This window comes from Scatophagus argus, chromosome 14 (assembly GCF_020382885.2).
Source record: "Scatophagus argus isolate fScaArg1 chromosome 14, fScaArg1.pri, whole genome shotgun sequence".
Classification (NCBI taxonomy): domain Eukaryota; kingdom Metazoa; phylum Chordata; class Actinopteri; family Scatophagidae; genus Scatophagus; species Scatophagus argus.
In genome coordinates, this window is record NC_058506.1 from 23,251,295 (window position 1) to 23,262,483 (window position 11,189).

The 11,189-nt window shown below is 41.3% G+C and overlaps 2 protein-coding genes across 2 annotated transcripts; both read left to right on the forward strand.

Moving 5' to 3' along the window:
- Window positions 1-5,920: 5,920 nt before the first annotated feature.
- On the forward strand, window positions 5,921-7,581 carry LOC124071257 (olfactory receptor 146). Its single transcript, XM_046411770.1, has one exon. The coding sequence runs from the start codon at window positions 6,543-6,545 to the stop codon at window positions 7,485-7,487; it is 945 nt and encodes a 314-aa protein (XP_046267726.1). The 5' UTR covers window positions 5,921-6,542; the 3' UTR covers window positions 7,488-7,581.
- Window positions 7,582-8,579: 998 nt separating this feature from the next.
- LOC124071251 (olfactory receptor 52N5-like) lies at window positions 8,580-10,624 on the forward strand. The gene has a single exon (XM_046411760.1). It carries the CDS (start codon window positions 9,325-9,327, stop codon window positions 10,273-10,275), a length of 951 nt encoding a protein of 316 aa, XP_046267716.1. The 5' UTR covers window positions 8,580-9,324; the 3' UTR covers window positions 10,276-10,624.
- The last annotated feature ends 565 nt before the right edge of the window (window positions 10,625-11,189 follow it).

Sequence of the window (11,189 nt, forward strand, 5' to 3'; positions counted from 1 at the left end):
CATACAAATCCAAGATGGCGGCATGTCTAGTAGTCTCTGAGTGTCTCTCTCAGTGTCTCTCTGAGTTAACTCGTTTTTAATGGAATTTACTGAACTCACAAAGTGGCACTCTGTTTCTACTGAAACCACTCCACAATTTTTAGCGGAACCATGGACTTTTAAAGAGTCTAATGACTTTTAAAAGCATACCATCACTGCTGGGTACAAACAAAATTCATTGGATGAGATTAAAAAACAATGCTTTGTGTTTCAGGGACATTCATAGTGGCACTGATTCCAATACTGTTAGGCCTTGAACCCCTGGGTAGATGTCTCCTGGGTATTATCTAAACTTCAAAGTGTTTTTTCTTTACACAATCTCACTCTTTCGCCTGGTCAAAAGAACTGCCTGGCCTTGACATATAAATATAGTGATTCAAAACGTATTGTGAAACAAAGACTGCTGATTGTCCTACTATTACTTATATCTGGAAATGTACACCCAAACCCTGGACCTGAACTGCAATACACCCAGACCCCAGGAGACTTTAAATCTATGTCTGGTCTCAAAGTTATTCATCTTAATGTGTGGAGTTTACTACCTAAAATGGACATGACAGACATTACAGACATTAAATCAACAGACGCAGACATTATGATAATCTCTGAAACATGGCTGACAAAGTCTATTTCAAACGATGATGTTGACATAAATGGATACAAGATTTATCGTACTGACAGACCAAAAAAAGATGGTGAGGGGGATGGGCCTCTCACTGCCTCTCACTGTTGTCAATAGTTCACTCACTAGTTATGCTGCTATAGACTTAGACTGCCGGGGGTCCTCCCATGACACACTGAGTTCTTTCTTCCTCTCCCTTTCCTTCTGCACACATTTATGTCCCATTAATGTATATCACTAACCCAACTTCTTCCCTGGAGTCCTTGTGCTTTCTCGTCTCTCAGGTTCTCATGGATCGTGATTGGATCTCCTGCTGTGCTCCTGCTCGAAACTCACTGCGATTACTACTGTTTAGTCATAATTTATTCTAATTCTGTTACTACTCTGTACAGCTACTACCATTATTACTGTTACTAATATTGTTATCTCCTGTATACTTCATGATCATTATCTACAGTTCCAGTGTTTCTAGTATTATTATTGCTGCTATGCATCTCTGCTTGTGTGCGCCCCCCCCCACTCTCTCCTTGTCTGTCTGTCTCTCTCTCTCTCTCTCAACCCAACCGGTCAAGGCAGATGGCCGCCCATCTTGAGTCGGGGTCTCCTCTGAGGTTTCTGCCTTCCAAAAGGCAGTTTTTCCTCGTCACTGTCGCCAAGTGCTTGCTCAAGGGGGAATGTTGGGCTCTCTGTATTACAGTTTAATTAAAGAGTTTTGTCTAGACCTGCTCTAATTGGAAAATGTCATGAGATAACTTTTGTTGTGAATTGGGGCTACGTAAATAAAATGAATTGAATTGAAAAAATTGTCTCGGCCTATGGGGCTGAGCTGTCAACTGATCACCACCTGGTGGTGAGCTGGATCCGCTGGAGGAGAAGGAAGCCGGACAGACTTGGAACGACTTGGAATGTGTTTTGTGGACTTGGAGAAGGCATTTGACATGCATGAGTGTCTGCATTGCCGGCAGTAAGTCAGACCTGTTCCTAGTGCATGTTGGCCTCCGGCAGGGCTGCTCTTTGTCACTGGTCCTGTTCATTATTTTTATGGACCGGATTTCTAGGCGCAGCCAGGGGCCTGAGGGTGTCTGGTTTGGGAACTACAGGATTTTATCTCTTCTTTTTGCAGATGATGTTGTCCTGTTGTCTTCTTCAAGCCAGGACCTTCAGCATGCACTGGGGCGGTTTACAGTAGAGTGTGAAGCAGCTGTGATGAGAATCAGCACCTCCAAATCCGAGGCCATGGTTCTCGACCAGATAAAGGTGGTCTGCCCCCTCCACGTTGGAGGAGAGTTCCTGCCTCAAGTGGAGAAGTTTAATTATATCTGGGTCTTGTTCACAAGTGAGGGAAGATGGGAGCGTGAGATTGACAGGCGGATCGGTGCAGCGACAGCAGTAATGCGGTGGTTGTATTGGTCCGTCATGGTACAGAGGGAGCTGAGCCGTAAGGTGAAGGTCTCAATTTATCAGTCAATCTAACGTTCCTACCCTCACCTATGGTCATGAACTTTGGGTCATGACTGAAAGAAGGAGATCTTGGATACAAGCGGCTGAAATGAGCTTCCTCCACAGGGTGGTGGGGCACCACCTTAGGGATAGGGTGACCCCAAGGACACGCTGGAGGGACTATGTCACTCAGCTGGCCTGGGAACGCCTTGGGGTCCACCCGAAAGAGCTGGAGGAAGTGTCTGGGGAGAGGGGAAGTCTGTGCATCCCTGCTCAAGCTGCTGCCCCCATGACCCGGTTCCGGATTAAGCGGAAGAAAATGGATGGATGGATGGATTGCATACCATCAGCAAACAAACTGATTCTGAGGCCATGCTGCACAGCAAAGCTCAAACATAACAGTCACAAAGAAATACAAGAACACATCTGTGAGTTTGTTTCTCAGTAAGATTTGATCTCAGTCACTTCATTGATTACATTATTATCTGTAATTATTAGGAAATAATGTAGAATGATTAGAGAGCATTAAAATGTTTTGTACAATGTGAAATCAACTCACATCTGGACTGTCATGCAGTAAAGACCCTGATGGCAGCACATCCAATGAATCAGCTTATTTTCTGGAACCACACATGGACTGGGTGCAGAGTAAGTACTGGGTTTGTCTGTTTCTGTTTACATCCATCAAAACATGTTCAACAGCAACCCTTCAGAAACCAGAACTTTTAGTGGATATTTAGGAGAAAAAAAGCTCAATTTCTGCTGTTGACAACATTTTATTTCCTGGAGGTCAGAAAACAAACTGGAGATTTATAGTGCCTGAACACACTGCAGATGAGTTAAAAAGTTCTGTTCCACCCTGACAATCTGCTCAGATGCTTATTCCTCAGTCCCTACATAAGACATTTGTGTTTTAACTCTGGAGCAAACAGACATCATACTGTATCAGGTACAAGGCTGTACAAAAGGTGGATTCAGGTTTCTGTCATCACACAGTGAGTGCCGTGCAACTGGTGTTGAACATGTGAAACATTTAAAGTGTGAAACTGACATGAAACATTCTTGTGGGATTTTCAGTTATTTCTTATGTAAAATCTGTGTTCAGGACAGCACGCTGATGAGCTTCATACTGTGTATCTTATTCTGTTAATTTTTCTTTTGGATAAATAACATTTATTTTGATGCATGTGACTTGGTTTCAACGGATTTCTGTTTTTTTTTTTGAAAAGTGTTGTATAAATAAAATTATTATTATTATGGAGCACAACCAAGGAGGCGGATCTCGGTTATACTTGTAGGAATAAAGTTATGACACCAGGAAGACATACACTGCAGTTCACCTTTCACCATACAAATAAAAGAGATAAGTTTAGTTTCTGAAAAGCCTCAGAAATGTGATTTTCAGTAGGCTGATGTGAACGTACTTACACGGAAAATGTCACAACATGACACAACATGTATACTTAAACTCCTTGTTTGTTCAGTGCACACCTTGAACGAGCTTGCTGTGTTTGTTTATGGTTAGAAACTCAAAGTTTCAACTATTGACTTCTGAGCTCTGGGGACTACACTGCCCCCTAGTGGTGTACCAGTTTCATCACACTGTGTTCAAGTTGCCACAGTAATGAGAGTTCATGTTTCTCATTAATGAGATCCACTGTGAGCCGCTTCCCAGCAAAACATTTAGCAACACTTGCTGATGGTAATTAGTCCAGTGGGAACAAAGAGAAGAGGATGGTGATAGATGTTTATCAGATATTAGAGGAGCTAATGAAATCTCCTGGGATCTACAGCAACTCACATCCTTGCAAAACTTCTGGCTGCTTATTTTCTACCATCCAGGGCCATAAACAGGAAAAACACTTCTAAAACCAAGACCATGCTGACATGCCAGTGGTCAACAGCATGCTACTGACAACTGATTATCAGTCAACACAAAGTCCAGCTGAGGCTGATGTGAGTCATGGATAATATGGTCATAAATCAAACTATTGGACTTATTAAAATGGTGATGGGGATGGTGCTAGATGAAAAGTCAGAGGATCAACAAAGTTATTACAATTTGTCCTGAGAAGGGACATAAGGGTCCATACAAACACATTTATTTTCTTGTCAGTTGAAACAGTCCAGACTCATTTGGAGAACAGACATTTTGGAGCAGGCAAGTGAGTGTGTCATTGCGAAGGTCCAGCCTTTAATGCACATTTAGCTGTCTGCGACAACCTTACTCTTGTTTGCCATTTTAAAAAAGACTGACAACGCATTTCCTCATAGCAACATGCTGAAGATTCTGTGTGTAAAGGACTCTTTTGTAGGAAGGATCGTGCAAATCACAGCAGTACTTCAGTATGATCCATTGAAAACATCTCCCTGAAATTCATCTGCTTAAGGATTCTTCCATGATTTCTGAGATGTACTAAGACTGGACACAGATGGAAATGACAGCTGTTTTCTCTTGTGATGCAATTAGACTAGCATTTCCAGTCTTTGTGCTAAGCTAGGTTAAACATGTCATGGACCAGTCTCTGACCCTACACAGATGAGACTTCCTGAAAATACACACTTTGTTATAGTGCATGTACTGTACCGTATTGTGTAAGCAAGATCAAAAAATACACACTAAAGAATGTTCGATGATGGAGTGAGAGAGTAAAGACAGAAGTCTGCAGGCTTCAGAGACAGAGTGGTTCCCTGAATGCCTCACTGCAGTATTAAATTCTATTAACCTGCTGGTCACTGAGGGAGGGAGCTTGGAGGCCTCCAGGACACTCATTACAGCACCACTGTAACATAGGAATACAAAGACGACTGTAAGGCAGCTCTTTAACATCAGACAGCAGCTGACTGCAGTAATCACATTAAAAAAAAAAACTGACAGGAACAAAACATTTTTGCGACCATGGAGTGTTTTGCAGCTGGAATTTACTCAGAGCCCTGACTGGACTTTGTAATCATCATGTTTATCACCATCATGAAGCTGTGGATGACTGGAGACACTTCACCTTGAATTTATTTTATAGATTCCTGCTCCTGTTCCCTACAGAGCATTATTCAATTTAATCAACTTGAGAAAGGTAGATAGTTATGCTTCTGTATTTTTTCTTTTTTTTCATGAAGATATTTGTAATTTTACAGCATTAGTGACACTGTACTTTACAACATTTCTCCTTTTCAGCTCTGTCCTGTCTTGGTTTCCTTCTCCAGTTTTTTTCTCCACACTGCTAAGACATGTGCAGTGAAGAATGAGATTGTACTATCAGGTTAAAAGCAGGCTGGGCAGTGGGGCTTTTTTGTGCATTACACATTTTTTTCTGTAATTTCCCAGTAATGGGACTAATAAAGGATTATCTTATCTTATTTCATTTCGCAGTTTTAACACTGCAGGCCAGTCCGCTTGGAATTGTCTTGGTGATCTCGTTAGCCAGTCGAGGTGTCTCTGCTCCATGAAAAATTCTTGATCTGCCTGCTGGCCATTCGGCGGGACTTTGAAGAATTAGAACATTCTGTCCTTGATGGGCAAAAGAATTTTTGAGAATGGACAAGGGTAAGCATTGCCTCCATGGATGTGGTCCAGTCTTAATCCAGCAAGTGCTTTGCCATCAGTCACTTATTCAACCACAGATTCAGGGTGGACAGCCTACTTTTCTAAAAAAGAATCAATTTGCAGAAGAACAACACAGCACTAGCCAATAAGGTCAGAGAGTAGCAGGCTCTGGCAGAGACCTTTTGAGAGACAGGTTTGTGGCTCATGAGACAAAAGCTCAAGAGACGTGTTCAAGACAAAGGAAAGGAAAGAAGGAAAGAAAATGTCTTTCTACGTCAGGGTCAGCACATAGCTGTCCACGTGTACTGTACATGACAAGAGGAACTGGGCTGTGGAAAAACCAAATTAAAAAAATTCAATTCCATGGTTCAAATAGATTGCCTTTCCTCTTCTTGATAAAGTTTTGTAGGTGCAGCCTGATTCTGGCTTGAATTAGCACCAGTTCAGAAATCACATGATGTGACTGTGACAAACCAAACTTGTTGAAGCAGTCTGGATCTGACAATGAGGCAAGTAAACACACCAGAGGGACGTCATTGACAGTCTCTATGGATACCAACCCGATGACTTGAGATTACATCACTTTTGACAAAACCTCTTTATAACAGTGGAGGCAAAGGGCTGAAGTCTTCTGGCAGAAGGGTGGCTGCTGGGCATTTGGTTGCTGCAGCAAAATAAAAGAAAATAAAAGGTAGTATTAAAATGTTACAATTATTTAGCTATTTAAAATTTCAATTTTATCTTCAGTTTTAGAGATCTGCTATCTTTTATAAACTACCTTCTGAGCTCTCCCTCCTCTTTTTGCATGTGCAGAAAATTTAACTGCTCACTGATGTCTTACTGTAGAAAGACCTTTGACATGTGGCAAATCAGCTTTTGCTTGTTTTGTTGCAGGTGATGGAAAACTACACATTCAACAGCTTTACCCTCCAGCTGGAGGGATTAAAGATCACTGAAGTTTCCATGTATCCCATCTTTCTCTTTTTCTTTGTCTCCTACCTGATTATTATATTAGCCAATGTAGGCATTGTAGTCCTAGTTTTCATTGACACGAGCCTTCATCAGCCGATGTATCTTCTTTTTTGCAACTTGCCAGTCAATGACATCATAGGAAACTCTATCATGGTGCCTCGTTTGCTTGTAGACTTGTTGCGGCCTCCCTCTGAGCGCCTCATCAGTTATTATGAATGTGTGGTCCAAGCGTTCACCACCCACATGTTTGGTACCACGTCTCACACTGTGCTCATGATTATGGCCTTTGACAGATTCATGGCTATCTGCAATCCACTGCGTTATGCTGCCATAATGACCACCAAAATGGTGATTAAGCTGACAGTTGCAGCCTGGGGTGTGGCCTTCATTTTGGTGGGGATTCTGCTCGGTCTGACCATACGGCTCAACCGATGCAAGACTCTGATAACAAACCCCTTCTGTGACAATGCGTCCTTGTTTAAGCTCAGCTGTGACAGTGTGTTTATCAATAATGTCTATGGTCTTACTTTCACTGTAGTCCTGTTCACAGGTTCTATAGGCAGCATGGTTCTCACCTATACTAAGATTACAGTAGTCTGTCTGACCAGTAAGAACAAGTCTTTAAACAGTAAAGCCCTGAGGACCTGCAGCACCCATCTCTTTGTGTACCTAGTTATGTTCTTGTGTGGAATGCTCATCATCATCCTGCATCGCTTTCCTCAGTACTCAGACTACAGAAAACTCTCTGCCATTTTGTTCCATATTATTCCTGGTAGCCTGAATCCCATCATTTATGGGGTTCAGTCTAAAGAGATACGAAAATTCCTGTCAAAATTGTTTCAGGTCAGAAAGGGTTTGCTGTCATTTTAATGTCAAACATCATTCAGCAGAAATGTCTTTGTCTTTGCTTTTTTGCCCGAACATTTTTAAGTTTTCCTTTATTGACATTTCTGCTAACAACCTATTACTTACATTATCAAGTAGACATTGATGGATCAAATATTAACAAATATGTTGTTAATAGATTCCTGGCCTTTAAATATGAAAAGATTTTCACGTTCCTCAACTCATTACAACGATGAATATTTTTTATTTATTTATTCTTGATTTGGGGTCCACTGTATACGCCTGTTGCACCAATTTTTGGTCATGCTATTGTTACTTGTTTAGATGCAAAATAAAATACACTTAAAAGGAAGTGAATGAACTCCACTGTTCAGTCAACTTCAAGGCAAATAGATGAGTTTGACACCGTCCTTATTGTCCACATATTTCAGGATTCACGTGGCAATTTTTTTAGAAACAGCAGAGTAGCTGGATTTTGAAAGCACCCAAAAAAAAAAATCCCTCCTCACTTCAGGCCTCCCTCCAAAGAAACTCCTCAAACACAAACACTGACCACTCAGCCTGAGACACGTGAGCAGCGAATTCACCATTTTTAACAAAGTCTCTTTGCTTTTGTAATCTAATAAATACGTAGATAAACAGCTCTGTTACATGCCACAATCATATACACACAAGCAGTCATTGTAAAAGTACCTCAGTGTGAAAAGACCACCCAGGACTGTTGATTGCTGTGGGTGTTAACTTTGTACTAATGATACTGGGTTAGCTATCACTTCTGCAGCAGCTTGTACTGTGAGAAGAGACTATTGCTGTCAACCTCCTCATATCTTATGCACATGCACTGTTGTGCATCATCTTAGTCATAAAGTCAACAATAAAAATAGGACAGCACCCAGTTAACACTATTGGAGCGGATCAGACTGTCCACAGTCTTACTGAGGTGCATTCACAGTTATCAAATTGATCATATATACATGGCCATCAGAATTATATGATAACAGTGTGTCAGAAACACACAAGCAATCTCCTAAAATATTCACTGGATAATACATTTAGAGAAGTAAAACCTGTTGAACTCATTTAACCTCCAACACTTGATCATGATAATGCATACTGTGTGGTTGCCAAGCAACAGCTTACCAGTTTGCAGGTGACGACCACTGACAAAACAAATAAAAGTGTGCGTTTTGTCATTGCTGGTGTGAGGCAGTGTGTGTCCCTCAGCAGACACCTCATCATGCACTTCAGTTGCTCTTAATGTGTTGTATGTTTTCCAAAAATAGCAGAAGGTTTGGCAGCATGTTGTGAGCAGAATGTATCTTTTGCCGGGGACGATGCCACAATACCATCTTTCATAAACCTTAACAATAACTCATCTTGACCATTTTTTAAAAGGTTGCTTCAGTTTTATTTTTTGTATCTGCCTTTATTCTTTCACAGGAGGAGGACATGAATGTAATTGTGTTTGTGCTGCTCAGATGACAAATCTTTATTTAATATTAGAGGAAGCTGTGTGCTCTATAGATTGTAAAGTCTGAGGTTTTTGATATACACAAACACAAAACATTTGATAATATGTCTTTGCCCGACCACTGTGACTGTTACTGGGAAAAAATGAACTGCCATTGAAGTGAGGAATTTATTTAGTTTGGCAGAAACAGCCCACTTGAATCAAAAAGGATCTTGGAGAATTCAAAGAATTCAGATTAAGAAAACTAAAATTGCTTAATAACATGTCAGTTAAATGTAGAAATATTATTTGGCTGAGAAAACTTGATTAAGATAGTCATAAAGAGTTATAGTGAAATATAACTGGATTCAATTAAAACAAAAGCCTTGATTGTTATGCGACAGATGTGATATGGAAAACCAGACTTTCAGGGAGGATATCCTGATCCTGGAGGGGTTAAAGGTCACCTCCCAGTCCTTCATTCTTGCCTTTCTGCTGCTCCTCATAATTTACATCTTCATCATGGTGTCCAACATTGGACTGCTTGTCTTGATTTTCAGGAGCAGGAGTCTCCACCAGCCTATGTATCTGCTCTTCTGCAACATGAGTATTAATGATGTTTTTGGTGCGACGATAATTATCCCTCATATACTCCAAGATCTTTTAATATCAAACTCTGTGCGGTATATCCAATACATCAACTGTGCCATTCAGGCCTTCTGTGTTCATCTCCATGCAAGTGCCTCTCACACTGTGCTTATGATCATGGCCTTTGACCGCTACGTGGCCATCTGCAACCCCCTGCATTATGCCACCATCATGACCAACAGGATGGTAGTAAAGCTGTCGGTGTCTGCCTGGATGATCTCCTTGGTGATGGTGCTGATCCTCGTGGGGCTCAGCATCCGCTTGTCGCGCTGCAGGTGGATTATATTCAACCCATTTTGTGACAACGCCTCCTTGTTCAAGCTGTCCTGTGAAAGTGTCCTCATTAATAACATCTATGGCCTCGGCTACACGGTGGTCCTGCTGGGTTCCTCCATTGGTAGCATTATTCTTACCTACCTGAAAATTGCTGCTGTGTGTGTGCTCAGCAAGAACAAGGTGGTGAACAGTCGGGCGCTGCAGACCTGCACCACCCATCTGGCCGTGTACATCATCCTGTTGGTGTCTGGCTTCATCATTGTGATCCTGCACCGTTTCCCTCACCTGTCAGACCACAGGAAAGTGGCAGCAGTCCTGGGACATGTTGCCTTACCTGCTCTGAATGCTGTAATCTATGGGCTACAGATTAAAGAGGTCAGGCAAAGGATTATGACTCTGTTCCATAACAATAAAGTAGCTCTAATGGAAGTCAAATGATGTAATTATGACTATATGTGAGGAGTCGATGAACTGATATCTGCATGTTGAAATAACTGCAATACTGTGGTACTGTGTATATCATATTATGGTAATAAATTAAGCTTGCATTGCATTGTTTCACAATCCACCCCTTACTGTAATGTAATGGTAATTTACATAAAATCTGTAAATCCATCCATCCATTTTCTATACCACTTATCTGTCAGGGTCACGGGGGTTTGGAGTCAATCCAAGCTGACTACAGGTGAGAGGCGGAGTTCACCTTGGACTGGTCAACAGTCAATCACAGGGCTGACACACAAAGACAGACAACCACACACTCACACCTTGAGAGCAGCCCATTAACCTAATGTGCATGTTTTTGGTATTGTGGGAGGAAGCTGGAGAACCCAGAGAAAATTCACGCACGCACAGGGAGAACATGCAAACTCCACACAGAAAGACCCAGACCAGGATTCGAATCTGGAACCCTCTAGCTGTGAGGCGGCACCATGCCACCCAAAATCTGTAAATCTTCATCTTCTTCTTAGGAAGTAGTTTCAAAGGTTTAATTATTGTGAAAATAAGTAGATTAAAATTTATTAAAGAAACCAAGACTGGGCCCTGGCTTCATTCATATTTTGAGAAGATTATATGTAATGTTATTTATATGTTACACAGTAAGTGTGACATGCAGCTCAGTATTACTAAATGTGCTTACATTGAGCCTGATTAGCTTCATATAGTTTGGTTTTTATTCTTTTCAGTCTCAGCTAAATGTTAGAACTGAAATCCTGCCTTATACTCATGTTGGTGAGTAACAACTCAGATCTTGATAGACATAGTAGTGCATGGGGCCTCCCAAGTGGGCCACCAAAAGGTCCAAACACCAAAATAAGCTTTGCTCTGAGATCATAATTGATTTAATATGT

Coding starts and splice junctions, on each gene's coding strand:
- LOC124071257 (XM_046411770.1), top strand. CDS start 6,543: ATGGAAAACTACACATTCAACAGCTTTACCCTCCAGCTGGAGGGATTA.
- LOC124071251 (XM_046411760.1), top strand. CDS start 9,325: ATGGAAAACCAGACTTTCAGGGAGGATATCCTGATCCTGGAGGGGTTA.